General features: G+C 44.9%; 1 protein-coding gene across 1 annotated transcript; it reads left to right on the forward strand.

Annotated features, from left to right (window-relative positions):
* The first annotated feature begins 671 nt into the window (after positions 1-671).
* BAG3 (BAG cochaperone 3) lies at positions 672-17,201 on the forward strand. The gene is made up of 4 exons (XM_082286483.1): positions 672-877; positions 11,887-12,243; positions 13,930-14,310; positions 15,892-17,201. The coding sequence occupies exons 1-4, from the start codon at positions 713-715 to the stop codon at positions 16,663-16,665; spliced, it is 1,677 nt and encodes a 558-aa protein (XP_082142609.1). The 5' UTR covers positions 672-712; the 3' UTR covers positions 16,666-17,201.
* The last annotated feature ends 3,795 nt before the right edge of the window (positions 17,202-20,996 follow it).

A 20,996-nucleotide genomic window follows, 5' to 3' on the forward strand; every position in this document is an offset into this window, starting at 1 on the left:
CATGAGAAAGCCACTGCTTTAAACCTCACAGACACACTCTTAGCCTTCAGGTGTATTTCTAAGTGAAACTGAGGACTGAGACACGCATTTGCAAGGTGCTGAGAAAGTTCAAGCCAGTTGAATCTGAAGAACAACGCCCGCCCCACACCCTTACTTGAGAAGCATTATTTTTGTCGCTTATCAACTATAACCTCGAATTATCAGTCACGGGGCAGGGAGTTTTGGGGAGGAGCTCTGAGCTTTCTCTCACTACACCGGGCAGTAAGTCGGAGTTGCCGTGCGACCGTGCCGGAGGGCTGCGGGCTCCCCGAGGCCGGGCTCGGGGGTGCAGCAGGGACCGGCCGGAGCGGGAGGGCAGCTCCGGCTGGTACATTCCCCCGCGGGGCCCGTGGCAAGCAGCCCTGCCCTCCCTGCACAGAGAGCCGGCCGCGCCGTCCCGGGGACGCCTGCGGCTCCCGAGGCGTTCCCAGCGAGCCCTTCCCGGTACCCCGGGGGTCTGCCCGGCCGCGCTGGACACAGCCAGAAGTTTCCAGCCGGCGGCTCCTCCGCCGTTCCCCGCCCTCCTCCTCCGCGTCCCGCCCCTCGTCCCTCCCCCGCCGCCGCCGTTTCCAGACAGTTCCAGCCCCGCGCCCCCGCCCCCCGGCCCCCGGCGGATAAAGCGGCCGGCGCGGCCCCCCCCAGCACTGCCCCGGCTCGGCGCGCCCGGCCCGCCATGAGCGCCGCCGCGCAGACCCCGCCGCAGATGGAGGGCAGCGCCGAGCCGCTGCCCCCCGGCTGGGAGATCAAGATCGACCCGCAGACCGGCTGGCCCTTCTTCGTGGATCACAACAGCCGCACCACGACCTGGAGCGACCCGCGCCTGCGGGCAGCGCCGCAGGTAGGGCGGGCGGGGCTGCCCGGGCAGAGTGTCCCGGCGGGGCGAGGGGGTCGGGGGGCCGCGCTCCCCCCGCGCGTGGCGATGCAGTGAGGGCAGGAGCTGCCTTTTGTCTCTGACGCACTGCAGTCCCTTTTTTGTGCATTAAATCATTTGATACCTCGGCCCTGTAATGTTTATTTAAAGTTGGTTAAGTCCGCCCGGCCTGCCAGGGGAGAGGCGAACCTGATGTATTTTTCAGCTGTGAATTGCCCAAACGGTGAATGCCTTTATAAAAGGAGAGATCCAGCACGGACTCTGACTTTTTTATTCTTTCCCCTTTTTCTTTTCCCTGGTCCCAGACTCTCCCGGCAGCTGCCGCTCTGGTTTTGTGCCGCACGCTCAGGGAAAAGCCGCATCTCAGTCCAAATATGTCCATGGAAGGAGAGGCGCGGAGGGGAGAGCGGCCGGGGTTTTGCCGGGGCCCCGAGGAATGACCCTTTCGTGTCAGGTTCTCCGGGTTTTGGGGAATATAGCCCGCTCCTTGGGGGAATTCATCCCTTTGACCCAACAGCGCGGCGGCTGAGGGCAGAAAGTGCTGGAAACTTGAGCGAAGTAGGAATAGCTTGGTGGGAAAGCCATTCTCCGGGGTCTCGGTGCGCTTCTCTGCGCGGAGCATCGCGTAACGCCGGGCACGCCGGGCTGCCCGGCTCCCCCGCGCTCCCGGGGCCTCCCTCCCGGCAAGGGGCTCGGGCACGTCCCGGGCACGGAGCTCCGCGGGGCTGGACCGGAGCCCGGGGCCGGTGGCCGCCGGGGAGGGGCCGCGCCGGGGAGCCCCGGCGGAGCCGAGGGACGGGGCTGCGGGGAAGGGGATTGCTGTTGGATGCGGGATGCGGCTGCGCCAGACCCGTTGGAAGTTTTCCTCCCCTTGCCTTACGTACAACGTGAGGAGCGAAGTGCTCAAGAAGTGTTAATTATTTTAAGAACTTACTATTTCTTAAAATAGTAATTGCCCGATTTGCGAGCGCAGACCGTGACTGAAAGCTCGCTGTGAGAGCAGCTGGCCTTGAAAAGGAAGGGACGTACTTCTCTATCACAAATTAACCCCCTTTGCAGCACTTTAAGTGCTAGTTCATTTGATCTATAAATAATTTCTGGTAATAATACACAGGGATCTTAGAAAAATGTAATTTGATAATAGGAATATTGAGACTAGCATAGGAAAAAGTGTTTTATCTCTTTTTTTGAGGCACCTGCTAACGCTGGCAGTTATGGTAATAAAAATAAGAAATAGTGTGATTTTTATAACCATCGAATGTACTTGAGAATAGAAGTGTGCTGTTTACTCAAAGGCTTTTGTTCCAGGAATACCAGTTGAGATTTAGCCTATTTAACAGAACAGTCAGACTCAAGCTGCTTTCAATAATTGTGTGAAGAGAGTTGGAAGTTCTCTGATGGATCAGCTCTCTGCTTGAGTGGGTGCCTGAAACAAAACAAATTTTCACCCCTATCTCGTGTGAAATCTGTGGTAATGAGAAGTGCCTCTGCCTCTTCTGCCAGTTCGCAAGGGCTGTCACAGGTACGAAAAGGTGCACCTGCTTTTGAACAGCTCTTGTGGGATGCGTTCTTTTCCAAACAGGAAAACCTGTTACTCCTGGCTGTAAGCAGGAATGTGTGCTTTGGGTTTGCTCACTGAGAGACAGAGAAATGCCCCCAGAGATGGACTGTTGATTTTTTGGGAGTTTCAATCTAAAAAAATCCTCCAGTTTATGAGGATAGAAGTGGTGTGTAACTGCTCTCACAGAGCCATTTGTCAGAGCCTTGAGTTAAGTGTGGCTGCTGGAATTCATGGACAGCTGCTGAAATCATTAGTTTGTTGAGTACCAGTGTATTTCAGAAGGACAGGTACTAGTTAGCAAAAAAAGTCTTAGAATCAGGGCCAAGGAAAAATGTCTTTTCCTAAATGATATCTTCTTGGCTAGGTAATGCCAAGGAAGGCAAATTACTCACTGACATTGAATTTCAAATCCAGCAAGGATTTTTGAAGACACCAGACTTCTGTTAATACCTGAACAGGTTGGAAGGACATGACCACAGATGAAAGCAGAAAAAGAGACTTGATGGGGAGAGTTTTCTGATTTCCTTCATTCTCAGCCTAGCTCAAATGAGAATTTGGGGCTTTTAGAAATGATCTGAGAATCAAAAAAGCTGACTGCATGTGTCAGACTTCATGCTTCTTTTCAAGGATGATTATATGACTCCATCATTGTGTTGCTTTCACTGAAATCTGACAGTGAAATTAGTGATCTTTTTACTGCCTTTAAGGTGGTCTTGCACTATATCCACCAATATTCTGTGAATGTTTGTTCCCTTTCTGAAGAGATTAGGCAATGAACTGAGGCATTACACTGTAAGTGGACAACGACTGGAGCACAGATCTAGGGCTAACTGAGCTTTTCTAGCTCTGTAATAATAGAGCTGAGACAGAGTCATAATAAAGTCCTGTTGTTCCCAAGTGCTTGATCTTGCTCTTCTCACTTACCCTGGGCTTAACATCAGTGTAGCCATGCTGACTGCAGTAATCTGTGCCAGATACATAATCAGGTAAAAGTTGAAGTGGCTCTTCTGAAACTTTAACCCGTGACAAAGCCATTTTAAAGCAACAAAACCAGACCCTGAGTTTGCATTTAACTCTGTGTTTTAGATGCATTTGTGAATTCAGATGGCTCTGTTATTTCCTCATTCAGTCTGACTTTTTTTTTTTACCCACATGATGGATGGGTGTTCTTCCTCTGCATGTTTGTTTCTGTTACATGTGAGAAATCACTGCAGCATAAGGATGGATTAGGGAGTGCCTCATGAGAAAGAGGAAAAAATCTCTTGTTGTTCCGGTGAGAAATTAGGGATGACTTTGCAAATGACAGAAAAATATTTATTAATGAAGCTTTTTGGTAGACTAATGATTTTCTTTGAAGGATCTGATTAGTTAACAGTAAGACATTTAAAGAGTAAGGTACAATCAATACAGTGAAGATGTACATACATACTTTTAGTAAAAAATGTGTTTACTAGCAGTGCCACTTCTTTTTTTATTATTATTTTGATAGAATTACTCATTTCCTATGCTTACTTATTGTAATTATTTTCTGTGCTAACTTAGGGCATCACAGTTCTGCATACTTCCTGCAGAATTGTCTTACGGGATTAAATTGTTAACTTGGTGTTCCCCAAAGTGTTGATAAAAATAGATTGCATTTAAAGAAGAAAACAAAGAAGGCTTGTATAGGTATTTATCGATGCCCCTTCTATGTGTTGTTGCCACATGCAGTAAACCCCCTGGGAAATAATGCAGCTAAAAATAAACCAAAGGAATTGACTGTGCTGAGCTTCACTAACGGATATTGAAGTGATCAATAGCTCACTGGTGCCTTGGGTTTGAGATAAAAGCTGCAGCAGCCAGGCAGGAGTCAGGGAGCAGTCATAAATGTGATCTATGATAAGTCTTGGCTGCAGCAATGAGTGCACAGGCCTGAACAAAGGAAGAAGCAGCCATCTCACCCTCCTGATGCTTCATTGGGGAACAGCTAACTACACCTAAGTTTTCATCCTCTCCCTTCATGACTGTTGCATCTCTTTCTTCTCTGCTTCCCCAAATAAGTCTGAAGTCACTCAATTCGCATGTCTTTAGCAGTGGACTTATTTTTGAGCACTGACTTCTCATGGTCAAGTTGACTGAAAAATCCTTGGTGGACCAAATTAGAAGTTGCATTGAGAGGTCAGAACAGCCTCTCTGAAGCTGCACCTCTCAGTGGTTCCCCTCAGGGGAAGAGAATCTGAGGTCAACGTAGTAACAATTAAGGTCTCTTTCACCTGCAGTGTTTTTACATTCCTAACGTGATGTGCATTCTGTCAGGCTAATAAATTAGTTACTGGATTAAAAAGGTACTGCACAGAAAAGGCATAATAGATAGGAGTGGTAAAATTATCTGTAGGGGATTTTTGGAGGGTTGTGTTCTGGCTTTGTCCAGATTCCCTGCAGCTGCTTTGTGTAGTTATTTAAAGCCCCCCCCGCCCCACAGAACATGGTGAGCAGGGAATTAACTTAGAGACATATCAATTAACCTGAAAACAAGGGGTGGATCTAATCAGAAATAAGAGACAGGAACATGAAGAAATGATACTGGAGATAATGCAAGAGGAAAAGCAGAGAAAAGGTGTTGCAGGGTTCTGTGTAACTCCTGGCACTGTGTGGCCCGTGTCTAAAGGACAAAGGAAGAATACTTGTGCCAAGTGGCAGCATTCTTACCTAGGAGCTGTAATTTTAACACTTGTGTGCACAGGCAGAACTTTTCCATGACTATGTGGCAAAAATAGAATTGTTCCCACTGGAGCCATGATAAGGCAGGTAACAATCCAATATGCTTTGGGCTGTACAGACAGTATCACTCTCTAGGTAAGCTGTGGTCTCTCTCCATGCCAAGGTAAAGGTAAATGTAAATTAGAAGAAGTGGCTCGTTCACACAGATCACATTACTTAATTACAGGCAAAAAGAAAAATGCTGTGTCTTAAACATGTTGCAGAAGCTGTTGGTTTGATTATTTTTATTTTTCCTTCTTTTACAGACAGGAAAATCAGGCATGGGGTGGGAAAGAGACATCACCCAGTAGGCCAGGTAGCACGAAAGTGTGGGGTTTTTTTATGGCTGATGGCAAATCCTTATAATTAATAAATGGGGTGCAATGTACCAAGTGCTTTTATAGTGTTGGAAAATTGCTCTTTGAGGAGATGAAGTCAGAAAACTGCTGTGTACAAAATGAAATTTTAGATGAAAATGTAGAGCCTAACTATAAACTGTGAAATTCACAGCCCACTCTTCAACCATTATCTGCTTAGTCTCCTTTGTTTATGAGGCATTGTTTTGCTAACTATTGAGGCTTGTGCTTTCTGATGTATTTCAGATTCCTGGGCCATAACTAATAGGAAAGCAACAAGTTGACCACCTGCTTCTTAGGTAATGAGGCAGTGAACAGAAATAACTGAATAAAGTGTCATTCTCATCGCCCTTGACAAGGATATTTCTGTTAGCTCTCTAAAGGGCTTTTCTCTAACTCCAGCCACTAAAGCTGGCAGGGTGGGTGGTGATCCCAGCTCTCCCAAGAGCACTCTGCTCCTCAGAGGGAGAAGTCATTGTTTCTTTCTCAAACGTGTTCAGTTTGGCCCGTTGGGTGCTTTCAGTGCCAACTTCCACTCATGGGCACACAGGGCAGGTGTTGTCATGTCTGCCAAGGCATTTTAGCTGAAGAAAGAATCTTCCTAGTGATTAAAAGAGGACAGGTTTTGTTCCTGGAACAAGATGGATCTGCAAGATAACAAATACATCTGCTCCAGTAAGGCTCTCTGTTGTGAAAAGCTTAGGATTAGTTTTCTCCTTCAGTTTTTAATAGTGTTTATTTATTTCTAATGGCATCGGTTAGAGCAAATGTTAATGTAATGCTTTTATAATACAACTTGGTAATTACAAGAGAGAACAAAAGGCCTGTTTGCCTACACCTGTGTATGCTGGGAAATAAAACTCAGCATTCAGCAAGTAGAACATCAAAAGCAGCTTGGCCTGTAATTGGGTTACATGATTCGACTGACACGAAGCTCTACTGAGACAGCTCATGCAACTAAGCTTATTCATGGTTTCCTTCAGTCATTAGCTAATGATATCTTGCTCAAATGCCTATGCACTCAGTCTATATATTTAAGCATAAATTGTGAGTAAAAGGGTGAGAATGCAAATGTCTGCAGCAGCTGAGGCAGGGCTGTAAGAAGTTTGGAGTCAGCACTGAGAGCAAATCACTGGGTACCTTCCAACTTGTGTAGTTCTCTGGGAAGTGCTAGTAAAACCCAGCTCATGCTGATGTTGTGCTATTAATATGTTCAGACACACAGCACTGGTGAGGAACTTCTTAGAAATACTTGGGGTATGGTGGTTTCTGTTGGTAGCAAAGGTAGTGTAGCACTTTTGTAGTTAATGCAACAGAGAAGGAAAAAAGGTCTGGCTGAAAGTAAAGTCCAAGTGGTTGTGAAATCTAGTTCTAATGGTTAAAGGTCTGCCTTTCTGTGACAAAAAAGGGTTTTTTCTAATAAATAGAGTGGTTACTTCATTCTTAGATTTGAATATTGGGTACTACTGGCTTTTTTTGTTATTCATGGCAATTTCTGATAAAATACGGGTTTGAGCAAGTGTGCGAAGAAAATTTGATTGTTATATGCCACTCATTTGAGTTATGTTGCTTTGATTGTGAAAGAACAGAATCATGCTATTCCCTTCCTAAATATATAGGATCTGGGCTTAAAATTAAGGAAGTTGTGTTCTCAAGTAAGATTTTTTTTTTCAGGTACTGGTATTTTCTCAATCATTTGAGCAACAAGAATAATTGTTTGCATGGTAGCAGCTTACAAGTTTGGGATGACACTGAAGGCAGTGGACCATCTGTTTGCATACAGAGAAGTTGTTTAATCTCTTGGCAGTGTGGGTTAATTTTGTTTTCCTCTTGCTAGATATTTACAAAATGGGTACAATTTAAATACTTGCACTGCTCTTCAAGAGCTACAGGGGTGCTACATGTGGGAGTAATGTGCTTTAGAGAACTGGATCGACTGCAGTGCAAATAACATCAGTACAGGTTAAGAAAAATGCAAGACTGCAATGGCAGAAAAGGAGGCTCTTAGACTTTTCTTCAGAACACTTTAGTATTTGAGGAATGACAAATGTATTATGTAAGGAGTCTCAAAAGGGAGATTCTGAATTTGATACAACTATTCAAGTCATTTAACATGAATACAGAGTATTTTGACAAATTTAATTTGAAGGGTAGAGCTGTCTGGAAAACTCTAGTGGCAATTTGCCAGCATCAGCAGTGACTGAATTTGCAGTTTTCTGTTTGAGTCTGGAATAACACTTGAGCATACTTGGGGTGCACTAGGAGTTATCCATTATCCACTCCAGATAGTACAGCTGTACTGAGAATCCTGGTGCAAGGTTGTGGTTTTTTTCTTGCTGTTGCTTTTTTCATTCCGCTGGCTCGTGGCCTCAGAACTCACTTAAAACATGAGCAAGTTGGAGGATTTTAGTGCCAGTCCTGACAGTGCCCTTCCCATGGGAAGCCAGCAGTAGGATTTTGGGGGTATGAAGTGTTTTTTCCAGTTGCACAACTCGTGCTGGCTGCACCTTTATTTATCCTGGTGATGGCCTCACAACAAACGCTCGTCCTCGTCCCGAGAGGTGCGAGTGCTGTCACTGCTCCTGAGCAGATCTCCAGGCACAGCTCCACTGTCCCTCCTGCAGCTGGCCCAAAACTCTCATTTGCCTGGATGTCATGGCTTACCTCAGCACCTCCTGAAGTGCTGGATTGGATTTGTGTTCCTGTGGGTATTTCAGGCTACCTGAAATGTAGGCTGGAGCTGTTGTGAAAATTTCTGAGCTGCTCAAGGGAGTTTTGCATTTTTGTGTTTCCTCCTTTTGAGGGATTCTATCTCTTAAAGATGAATTAGGTGTGTGATCACAGCTGGGGGTTGCTGATAGCCAGTCCTTCTACTTACTGAAAATTAGTTGATACTCTGTTGCGTGTACGTACTGTCAATTTTAAGGAACTTCTTGTTTCCTTAGATGAAGGCAGGAGAAGTTTGCTACAATTTGTTTTAATGCAGAAACCCAAGTTGAGTTCCTGCTTTTTTTTATACTTAAACCAGGAAGGATGATGGACTAAGACTTGTCATTCATTTGTTAGTCATTTCTCTGTGCAAATTTGTGTTAAATGTGAACTCTGGGCTTTTTCCATTTAGCAGGTTTGTTAATGTAACAAGCAAGAACTGTATGCGATAGAAGGCAAAACCAAAAAATGGTTACTTTTTGTTGTGCTGGCTGTGCTGTGGAATTAAAGCATTAGGAGGGAATCCATGAATTTCTTTTCCAGTGTTACAATGAGAGCTTTCCAGAGCTTGATTCCATTCCTCCCCCTTGCCAAAGTGTCCCCAGGCACACCTGAGCTTCTCCTGAAGTCTTCCAGAACCTGTTTGTCCAGGCTGGAAACAGGCTCCCATGCACAAAACAGAACTGCTTTGGCCAGAAGTCTGGAGACAGGGACATTGGGATCTGCACGCACTCACTGTTGTGTCGGATTCTCACTAAATACAGACCCAAAACACTGGCAGCATCTCCCTGAACCCAGGGCTGCCATAGCCTTTGGCTGTGGTGTCTTTGCCCAGCGATGGGAGTTTCAGAACACCTGGATTGTCCATGTTTGTGATTGTAGGGCAGTGGGAAGAAAAGAAACAGGAAAGAAAGAATGTTAAAGATGTGTTGAAACAAACTGGCTAATGTAAGCAACTTCGTGGAGAGTGAAGGATTAAGTGTTGAAGGGAACAATGTAGATCAGGAAGTGCAGTTGTGATGAGAGCACCTTTCCTAAACCTAATCTGTGCCTCGGAGCCACTGATGGTGGGGAAAAACAAGGACACTGCATTTGCTCTTTTACTGAGGGCTGCTCCAGTATGACTGTGCGGTTGAGGCCTCTGTGGTTAGACCTGACTACAGGGGAAAAAAGCCAGCAACAAAGGGCCAGCTTGAAATACTAACTTTGCACAGGAGCAGCACAGGTTGTCTGAAGCTTTAACAATATGTGAGAAATCATGGGAGTATAGTTCATGCTGTGGCACTTGATGAGGGGCCAGTGTTTCTATTTAAAAAACAAAGGCAACAAAACAAAAAACCCCAAGGTATTGATAGCAGTTTTACTTCATTTATAAACTGGATCATTTGGAAAAGCAGTCCAACCTGATTTTTGCTTTGTGTTTGGGCTGCTTCTTTCGTATTTCTTACCAGGGCTTAAGTTGCAGTGGCAGATTTCTCAGATTGCTAAGAAGGTTCAAAACAAGGGCAGCCTCATGGCTCTGAACATGAAGACAAGGGAGGGGAAGCCCGTGACTGGACTCTTTGGGGGTGGGTTCATGGAGGGTGGGGGGAGTGGGACACTGTCCCTATTGAATGATTTATCATTGTGGATTACTCCAGAAAACTGGAGGTCTTATCCCCAAATGGAGCTGTTAAAGACAATGCAGACCCCAAAACAACTACTCCCTTAGGGCAGTTCTGTACACCCAGGTGGAGCAGAGCAGGTTTGGCTGACGACCTTCTCATGCCAGGGCATCTGTAGGTGCTGCTGGCCCACCCAGCTCCTAAACCCATCCCAGCACCAACCGTTCCCGCAGAGCTGCTGGAAGTGAGAGAATCTCCTTTTTATAGCGGTGGGAGCCGTGGCTGTAGGTGGGGTGGCCGCTCAGGTTACTGCGGCGGGGACACTGTGCCGAGCAGCTGGCGCTCGCAGAATGCCCGGAGTCAGCGCAGCACCAAGGTGCTGCTTCCCGCCAGGGAATCATCGGGTCCCGTCCCAGCCCGGCTCTGGTGCACGCTTGGCTCCGGCACAGCCTCGCATTGTTGTCAGCTGAGCACACCTCAGATTTATTTTCCGGCAAATGCAGTTTGCTGATGTAACGGCGCGTCCCTCCGGATCCCGGGAGAGCTGTGGGGCCGGGGTTATGCTGGTGGGAGGTGAAAGAGCGAGTGCTTGTTGGTGTGGGGGGTTCTGAAAGCCCCCGGACAGTCTGCGTGGAGCAGAGGAATGTGGTTTCCTGGTAGGGTGAATTTAAAATGACTCACTTGTGGATCCCGGTGCAGACGTTGGCATGAGGTCATCCTTGTTCTGCAGCTGGGAAAGCCAAGACTTCAGATTGCTTCTCTCTGCGAACTTTCTAGGCTTGGCTCTCCTCTATGCCTCTTCCAGAATTCTTCCTCTGTGGAGGGTTTTTTTCCTTTTAATGAGTAAAAGGAAATGGAACAGTGGGGCTTAGACTTTGAATTTGTTTCTTTCTGTGTTTTTTGTCTTCATTAGCTTACGTAAATAACAGCCTCTATTCTCTGCAGTTTCACTGCTAAGAGGTATTCTCAGATATCACTTTTTAAGGTGATACTATCATATAGGAAGAACTCTGATAATCTGGTTGGTAAAACAGTAAATTCCTAATGAATTAGTATGTTAATGTGTACAGGAGCAACATGAAATATTTTTGCAGCTTAAACACCCCTTTAAAAATAGGGTTTCCAACACTTGCACCATATGTCCCCTTATTAAATTCTCCTCTTACTGAATAATGACATTACCCTCTGAATGACAGAGGTGCTTGTTATATGATCTGACTTAGAGATACATCTGGAACTTGGCCCTCGCAGAGTCTCAAAATAGAATGACCGATGCAGGAAGAACTTACTAGAGGACTTGAGGGCTCTTAGTGCAAACCACTTCCACCCTTGCCAGAGCTTTGACATTGCCCAGTGAGTGTACTCAGACAACACAGAGATTTTTAAATCTTGCTTTTCAGTGTTTTCCTTTTTCTTAAGCTATCCTGTCTTCCCCTTCCCTCTCCCTCAGTGTTTACTGAACCAGAGCCTCCTTAGCAAGAAGTGAATATGTTTTTAGCGTGCAGTGTTAGTATCTCTTCAAGTAGCCAGTGGGAAGAATGATACCAACAAAACTTGTGCTTCTGTTGGGATTAGTCTTCCTTGCAAGTGTCTTTTCAGATGTAGCACAGATGTGCTCTGAGCAGTGCTGAGGAAATGCTTCTGGTCCCATGGGCATTTGTTTGAGTTGGATGAGCTCCCTCTGAAGAGGGTGGGTGGGCTGGTGGCTAAGTGCTAGTGATGCATGATAAATAAGAAATCCAGCTGGAATTAGGCAGGTATTTCAAAGCACAAGTGAGTGCTTATGACAAGTGGGGGTGAAAGCCCCACACATTAGCAGATTTTTTAGCTTGCTCCCCTTGCCTGCAGTGTTGGCACCTGCTGTTGGCTGCCCTGCACAGGCCTGAGAGGGTCTGAGCTCCTCACACACAGCTAATGCTGCTTTTGGGGACAGACCTTTACAGCAGCTTTCTCTTACCATGTTTATTGAGCTACCAACAAGTGCTCTGTGCTGTTTTTGCCTTCCAGGAAGGCCAGTCCTCAGCAAATGGCCCATCCCGTGACAGCCCCAAGCAGCCGGCGGCCCGAGAAGGACACGTGGGATACCCCAAGCTCCGGGCAGGCTATATCCCCATTCCCGTCATCCACGAGGGCATCGACGGCCGGCAGCAGCACCCCTGCTTCTCCGCCCCACAGCCAGGGCTGCAGAGGTACAAGACAGAGGCCGTGCCCACCCCGGGGCAGGCTCAGCCCCCCCTCAGGGGGGCCTATGGTGGCCCCGAGTCCCCGGCGAGGGGGCCGGCGGAGGCCGCGGCGGCCGATAAACAATGTGGACAGACACCGGCAGCTGCGGCGGCCCCGGCGCCGGCCACGCACGGACCCGAGGTGAGCGTCAGCGGGGCTGGGCTCTGCTTGCAGTGGTCTTTGCAGCATTTGTGGCCTGAATGTCACACGGGGAGCTTAGTCCTCAGAAAGCCCAACTCGCCACAGGATTGCGTTTTCCCAACATTTCCCAGAGTATTGAAAGTGCACAGTCATGGCAGCATAAATATGTATGGGTTTTTTCTAGCATCAGCCACTTCTGTTCTGGAATGATTCTGCAGAGATAAATGCAGAGCTGAGCAGGGCCTGTGGCAGGGGAGGGTTGTTTTAGGGTTTGTACAGGTTCCCCCACAAGTGGAGGATGCATACTAGCCTCTTGTGTTCTGCACCATGAGTCAAACTGGGTGAACAAAGTGGGAGAGACAAGTGTCCAGTCAGCTAACAACCCAGGCCACTTCAGAAGTTCTTTTCTTCCTAATTTAATATTTCAGCTGTATAAAATGTATTTACATATATATGGATTTAAAAGTGAAATGTAAAGTATTTTTGTCCTTCAGTGACATGTGAAAATATTTTCAGACTATGAACTTCTTAGGAAAAAAGTCACCCTGCTTGTTTTGTGTTTCAGAAGGTAGGATTTTTGACCTGCTCTCTGTAGAGATTTAGCAAATTGGTATTCTTGTAATATATGGAAATATAAGCCTCATTTTTATTCAAAGTAAGATGAGCAGGAAATTCAGCCTTCACCAAGCTGAAAACATATCAGGTCTGTAATTCAACAGTGGTGGCATCTTCTCTGAAACCCATTTGGAGTTTGAAGAATGTAATTAAAATCCTGTTGGCAGGTTTCTCATCTCTGTTGACTAACCATGCCTGTCCATGCACTACCTGGACAAGAGGCTCAGCTTTTCCTTCTCCCAACTCTGTACAGCTTTGCCTTGTCTGCAGAGTGGCTTTAGTTATGTGTCTTCTGTGCTGCTTAGAGATAACCAGGGGGGACCTCAGAGCTTGCTGTCACCTGCTCAGGCAGTCAGTGTGAGTGCCAAGTGAGCAGAGCCTGTGTTGGTGACCCTACACTGCACGTCAGCAGTGCCACCAGTAGTGCCACTGATAGCTGCTCTAATGCAAACCAGCGTTTATTTATTCAAGGTTGCTGTTCCTTGAGCAGTTTATCAGCAGCAAAAGAGGGGTCTTGTTCCCCTTCTCTCCTGCTTTGCCTGCCTTCTGCTCTCCCAGTTCCATTCTTTCACAGGAGAGGGGGCAAAGGGGAATTAGCCATATCTGCATTACCAAATGAATGACATGCTCTAAAAACCTAGCAAAATATAAAAAATCTGTTATTGTGGCCAGATCAGAAGTAAGTGTTATGTGCTCTTAGGGGTTTGGGTTTGTCTCCAGCACATAATTTGTTTGCTTAGCTTAAGTTTACCTCAAATTTAACAGGTTTAGACAGGAACAGCCATGCAAAAGCAGCAAACATTCTGACTGAGCATCCACTCCCTGCTCATTTCAGGGTTGGGAATGCTGTAGCTCAGGTTCCTACTTGTAATAATGATGCTCTCACAACTTCTGTGGTTTGTCTAGAGAGGCTCTTGGCCAAAAAATCAGGGAAATGGAGTCCTTGCATGCTGGAAACACGGGCTCAGTTTCTATGATGACTGCCTCCTTTTTTTTTTTTTTGTAGAAATAAAAAGTACCGTGAGCACAAAATGGTTAAAATTTAATAATGGAGTTTTGTTTTCATGGCAGCCTCAACCTCCTGGAGCATCTGACTCTCCAACAGTTTCCCCTCAGACCTCTGGCAGACCCAACGCAGGGAGCCATCCGCTTCCTCGCGGTTATATTCCAATCCCTGTGATCCATGAAAATATGCCACGCCAGCCAGCACAAGCCTACCACCAGGCACAAAAGACCCACTACCCTGCCCAGCAGAGCGAGTTCCAAGCCCACCAGCCGGTGTTCCACAAAATCCAGCCAGAGGAGAGGGAGCCCAAGGCGGCACGAGCGCAGTCTCCGTTCAGAGTGGCTCAGAGAGGCTCCTCCAGTCGGGAGAGTTCCCCGGCCAGAGTGAGCACCCAGATGCAGCCCCCAGCTCCCATCAGAGTGCAGACAGTAGTAGACAGACCCCAGGTATGTAAAATGGGGAAGTGAATCACCTGCCAGGGACCTGAGCATGGCTAGAGCTGAAAAATGAGCTTGTACTAACACATACATAAAAGCATATAAAGCAATCTCCACTGCTAGACTTAAACAGACTGGGAGATCCTGAGATATGTCAGGACTGTGGTGGATCACTGAAATATGTTTTAACACATGATTTAATCTTCTCTTGTCAGAGTATAATTTGGTGTAATTACACTGAGGTCGCTGATGTTGCATTATGTTTATGAGAAAAAAAACAGGTCTGTGGGATTTGTGACATCTATGTAAATACACTTCACTGATGTCTCAGAACCATTTAGGGGATAGCATCAGATGCACAAAGTAATTTTTGCTATGAAGAAAGAGGATAAGCAAAATCTAGGGTTTCTTATTCTTGTGACTTGAAGCACACTCTTGATCACAGAACCTGCTGCTCATTGAGCATTTTTTCCATGTTAAAGTTCTTACTAAAACTCCAATTAAAAGGCAGCTGGGAATTAGACAACTGTGAGTGTGTGCAAGGGGGTATGTACAGAAACAAGCCTTGATTTCCTCTCTGGAGATGTTTCACATTAAAAATGACAGTAGCAGAATTAGGTTAATATTTTTGAAAACCCAGGCTAGGACCAATCAAGGAAGACTCAAGATTTAATGGCATATTCTAGGTCAGTGCTGATTTATTTTTGTGGGTGAGAGTTTGCACTTGCTAATCAAATTCTATGTTTAACAGGTAAAGCAGTAACAGATTTTCAGTGCAGGCCATTTACTTACTTGGTTTAAATAAAATACAGATATTTTACTCCAGCCATTTAAATCCGTGAGAGCTGGACTTTGTATCTTTCAAAATCACTGTTTCTGTGCCCAATGTAAGTAAACGGGGTGTCAGGAGGAGGAAAATGCAGATAACACAAATTTCAGTTTTCTGCTAAGATTTCAAAATTAATCTCATTTTCAAGAGATTTGATTTGATGGCTTAAAACTGGAGTAATCCCAAGGATGGTCTCTAATCGCTACAGTGTAATAAGATTGACACAGTAACCTCTGCATGTAAATAGGTTAAAGATTAAAAATAAGCACTAACAAAAAAAAGGAATGTCCTGAAAACAGGAATAGGATGAGAATAGCTGAAAATGTGATTAAAACTCAGCAAAGTAGTTGGCTTTTCCAGAAAGATGAGCCCTTAATTAGTGATACAGGGGATGAAATTTTGACTGTGCTGCAGTCAGCTGCAAGGAATCTCACTGACTTCAGTTAGGTGAAGGCTTTGCTCAAAGGTCCTATCTTTTAGAACTGCTCATGGGGCTGATTTTGCTGAGCATGGGCAGGATTTGGTGGGTTGAAATTTAATGCTTGTGAGAGTTGATTGGTGAAAATAATAATGGCTGTTCAGCACAGTGCTGGTTTTCAGTTGAAAACAGTAAAATTCAGTGACGCTCAGGAAAGATTAATCATCTCGTGTGTGTGAAATTGCACTGCTAGGAGTACAGAAAATTAGATGTTAGATTACTTGTTCTTTAGAAGGAAATAAGGAGCGTTGTGTCTCAACACAAAACTTGCCTTGCTCACCAGGTTTCTCAGCAACAAGTCCCAGCTCAGGAGCCACCAAGACCAGCCCCTCCTCCTGAAATCAAGCCTGACAACAAGGCAGCCCCACCGCCCGAAACAGAGGCACCCTCCACATATATCCCAATTCAGGTCACCCACCAAGAACCAGATCCTAAACTACCACCCCAGAAGCCTCCAGCCATGGCAGAGAAAGCTGATAAAAAGGCTCCTTCCCCAGCTAAGGCTGCTCCCCCACAGGAAAAGCCTCCTCCCGAAGAAGTGGCGCCGCCAAAGACGATGGAAACGGGAGAACCTCAAAAGCATCCGGGTGTTTTGAAAGTGGAAGCAATTCTGGAGAAAGTACAAATGCTTGAGCAGGCAGTCGACTCCTTTGAAGGCAAGAAAACTGACAAAAAGTACTTGATGATTGAAGAGTATTTGACCAAAGAGTTGCTAGCCCTAGACTCAGTGGACCCTGAGGGTCGTGCGGATGTGCGCCAGGCCAGGAGAGATGGTGTAAGGAAGGTCCAGACCATTTTGGAAAAACTTGAACAGAAAGCAGAAGATGTCCCAGAACCAGTTCAAGTTGATGGACTTCAGCCAAATTTGCCAGACCCTAAGCCACCACAGGAAATCATGGAGATTGAACCTGTGGTAGTCAAGAGCAAGGGAGATCCCAGTAATAAAAATGCTAAAGAGGAAACCAAAATGGAAAGACATCAGCCTGAAACTAAGGAAGAAGTGTTTACCAATCTTGCCACCACGACAAACACACCCAATAACCCAACTGAACCGTAGCCATGTGCTGAAATTAAAATCTCTCAGACTTTATAACTTAAAGTGTGTTTAAGTGAATTTTAAGTTGCATGCATTTCCAGAGCTCTTTTCAACTGGTTTTAATCAACATAGCAGCTTGGGACACAGTAAACACTTTGTGGGGAAAGGAGGGAGCTAGAAAGAAAGTGATGCATTTATCCTTTATTCTTACACTATGTAAAAGACATGTTTCAAAAATAAACCCTGTACATTAGTTGCTTTTAGATCAGCTGAATGGGAAAAGAAAATGACTTCAGGGTTAATATTGATGCGTGTTGTTTAAGGTGTATTCTTTTGCAGGTGATTTTTGTAAAATCAGTGGCCTGCATTGTCAGAATACCAGTCCTCCTACAAGTATAGCCACTCTTAACAGTAATGTTTTTACTTTTAATGTTCACAGTTGGGCACTTTAAGTAATAATGGATAGAAAGTGTGTAAGAAACTGTAGGGATATTTATATGTGTGCAGGACTTCAATGCTATATTTTAAGAGGGAAATAAAATAATATGGAAGCCTAATTTAGTCTTGTGATTTTATAAGCTGGAAATGTAAAGGCAATGATTGGTTTTAAATACTCTTCTGAACACAGATTTGTTGGTGCAGCATTATAGTTGAAGTCTGACAGCTCATCAAGACCTTTCTCCATTCATGTCCTCCCTTCTGATGTTGTTGCTGTGTCACATCTGTGGATTGAGAAAGGAATTTGGCTGAGCATTTCTGCTCCCTCACCCTGGGAGTCACCATTTAAGAGATGTTTATAACATTGAGATCTGTGTCTACTGTGGCTGTTTTACAGAAGTTTACAGATCCTAACTTCTACTGCAAAGACATTATTCTTTTATTAACAACTAACTGGATTTTGTATGCAGAAGTACACTTTCTTGTATTTAGAAATAATTTTGTATTTATAGATTCAATAGGATTCTTTTCACTTCGTGAAGCAATACTTTGTTCTAAGTGATTAGCAATTTGCACTTAAACAAGGGAGATAAACCATTTTTCAGCTACATCCCTGTGAAATGAAGGCAACAGAGTCTGTGCAGAAGGAGTGCAAGGGAGGAAGGGGTCCTAACTAAAATCCAGAAGTTACACTTGACTTGTTAATTTTACAAATGCAAATCTTTTACCTGATAGCATGTTTGCAGCATGCAAATTTATGAATACGAAAATAGATCTGATCAAGGCAGTTGATCACTTACTGAACTACACTTAGAATCAGGACAGTGGGTTGGAAATGGGTTTAAACCCATTTGAAAATCTCTTCTTTTTAAGAGGCAGGTTGAGAGTGGTCATTGAGAACTGTCACTCTTTATTTTAAAGTAACAATATAGCCTGTAAATTATACTGCAGTGTGTGCAGCATTTGGATGGTGAAGTGTCTGCTTAGTTGTAGGTAGAAGGCTGATGCTTCTTTTAGTTTCATTTTCATAGTCAACAGCACTATGTAAGAATACACAATGTCTTGTAAGCTTTTGGTTCCTCCAGCTTTGGGAGCAGCATTTGAGGCTTCTGGAAGAAGAGGTGTGAAAGTTCAGCTGCCTGCATAATTCCTGCATGAACTCACTTCAGTGGCACATTGCTCATGCAGCGTGACATTTCAGCTGAGGACACATATCTGGCATCATGTAACAAAAATACTTAAACTGAGGAAAATCAGCTGTGGATTTTTAGAACTGAGCTCTCAAAGCTAAGTCTGTGGGAGCTATAAGGCCCTATCTCTTAATGGTTTCTCTTCATAGCCCACTACAATAATCCAGATCAAAACCACCCCATTAACTGAGGTGGCAGAGTGGAAATTAAGATTATAGTCTTTAAAATGTAGTATTTACAGGAGTTAAACAGGTGCTAGATTTCTAATATGTGTCATCTGCTGCTAATGGGGCCTGATTCATGTTCCACTATTCAGTGTTGGTCAGAGTAGGTGGAGTCAAATTCAATTAGAACTGATGGGGCTCTTTTAAGAAGCAAAGCTGGAGGTAGAGCTGCACCTCTGCCAAGCGCTGCTTTAGAAGTTGATCCTTGAAGTGGGTGCTACTACTGCAGAATTAGGTACAACTCAAAACAAAGTGAGGTTTCATGATGTGGCCTAATAAGGGAAAGTACATTTGGCTGCCCTGGAGCTGCCTAGCTGGGAGACTGGTGCTCTGAGTCATAGTCTCTCTTTGTTTCCTCTTGCTCAAGACTAAGCTGTGCCCAGTCCAGCTTATGTGTCTTGACACATCAGCATAGCTGCACATCCTGCATATGGGCTGGGAGGAGGGAGTAGCCAAGGAGGAAGCAGCTGAAGATTCCCTCCTATTCCCTGTAAGCTCCTGCTCTACTCTGTGCAGAGCCTGTTTGCTGCCTTGTGTTGGTACCAATGATCTGTGGGGCTGGCAGAGGAGAGGAAGGGGGATTCCTCATTCCCTTGCCTTTCTGCAGGATGGTGGTACCTGCTCTGTGCTTTGACCCTGGGTAACAACTGGAAACTCGGCTTTTAAACTCGGGTAGAAAGTAATTAGGAGTTTAAAATTGTAAGAATTATGTTACATTACTTTTCAAATCCAGCCCTGCACAACAAACAGCAAATGTGCTGTTCAAAGCAGGGTTTTCAAATACATGGTGCATTTGCAGTAGCCATTTCAAAAAATTGAATAAATGTCAAGCAATGCAATTTATTCAAAAAGCAAACAATGCCTGTTTCAGCTTGTTTGAAAGTAGCAGGAAGGATATGAAAAGCCTGTCCACAGAACCACAGTAAAATCTTAGGCTATTTTCTGATTGCACTATCTTGCCCAGCTAGTGCTATTTTAAATGCCAGCAGTGGCCTGTTCTCTATATTTAAACCCTCACAGCAGCAAGGCATTGTGTTTCTGTAAATATAGCATTTTGGCTATTTATTTGCACACTGCCAAACCACATCATGCCCCGAGGAAGGGACAGCAGTTACATTGCCCCCAGGAGCATGGTGAGACAGGCCTGGTGTCCGATTCCTCCCTGGCTCCAGAGGGAGGCACAAACCCTTTATCTGGGATATGTTTTGCTTTCAACTTTTATGTTGGCTCTGCTGTGTTTGCAGGCAAGGTGGGGAAGGAAAGGGGTACAAATCACACTCCACCCAGCAGGCAGGAAAGCAGCACAGCAGTTTGTCAAGGCAGGTTCTGCCCCTGCACCTCATGTCAAGGTAAGGCAGCCTAGGAAAGCCCTGATCCCAGTGTCCTCAGTGAGGGTATCTCTTTTTAAAATAATTGTAATAATAATAAAAAATAGCTTCTGGTGGCTGGCACACAGCTGCTGGAGAGGACAAATCTCAGTCAAGGTATGCTTATGAGAAGGGTTTAATTTGCTACTTTTTCAGTCTCCCTCCTTAAATGTACATGTATTGATCTTTTTAAATACTCAGGTAACCAAATAGAGGACACTTCTTCACCATGAACTTAAATAAGATGTACACAAATGTAAGGGAAAAAAATGGGACTAAAGGTCTAGTAATTGACAGTAATTTCTCTGCTTTTGGTCTTGTGTCCAAGAAATAAATTGCAGGTGTCCTAGAAACAAACCTTAATGCTGTAAAAGTTTAATACATAAAATTTTCGGTTTGTTACAAAAGCCAGTAGTAATGCAGTTTTTTCTGACAGAAACAAATCCAGCTCTTCGGGGCCACTTGGGTAAAGGAGGCCTTCAGGAAAAACTAATCTGAGCTCAGCACTCGCTGTGGAATACAGATTGAAGCCAGAAGTTAACCATACAAAATACCATTTCCTGGAGCCTTAAATATTAAAACTCCAAAGCCAAACTTCTCTGGGTAGATACAGTACTGCCAGTAATGAAACATGAACACAATCATTTTAGCAGTAGACACAGTGGTTTAATTGGCACTTTCACCTGTTTATGTGCAATGGTACAGGAGAGCCAAATGAACAAGTGTGTTTAAACAATTTTTTCTAAAGATAAATCATTTGCTTAAAGATAAAAGGATGACACTAAGATACATTAGCCTGGTTGACAAAGAAACAGCCTTTAACACTGGATAATTTGGGTTCCTGAGCTCTGCCCAAAGAACACATCCATAGAATTGTGCATGGGATCAGTGAACCACTAAGGGGCTGTGGATGGTCTGTCCACGCTCTGTAACACTAGAGACCAATGTAACTGAATGCCAGCCCCTGTAATCCAGAGCAGGAGTTATTTTAAGATGGGCGAGAGGCTGGTTACAAAGCAGGAGAACACACCAATTCTCAGTGAAGCACCTTCCCAGGATTTATAAATAAGCAACTTAAAAAAAATAAAGAAGCTAATTCAGTTATTTCCTGCTGGAATTTCCACTCCAGAAGC

Source organism: Coloeus monedula (genome assembly GCF_965178545.1).
Source record: "Coloeus monedula genome assembly, chromosome: 8".
NCBI lineage: Eukaryota > Metazoa > Chordata > Aves > Passeriformes > Corvidae > Coloeus > Coloeus monedula.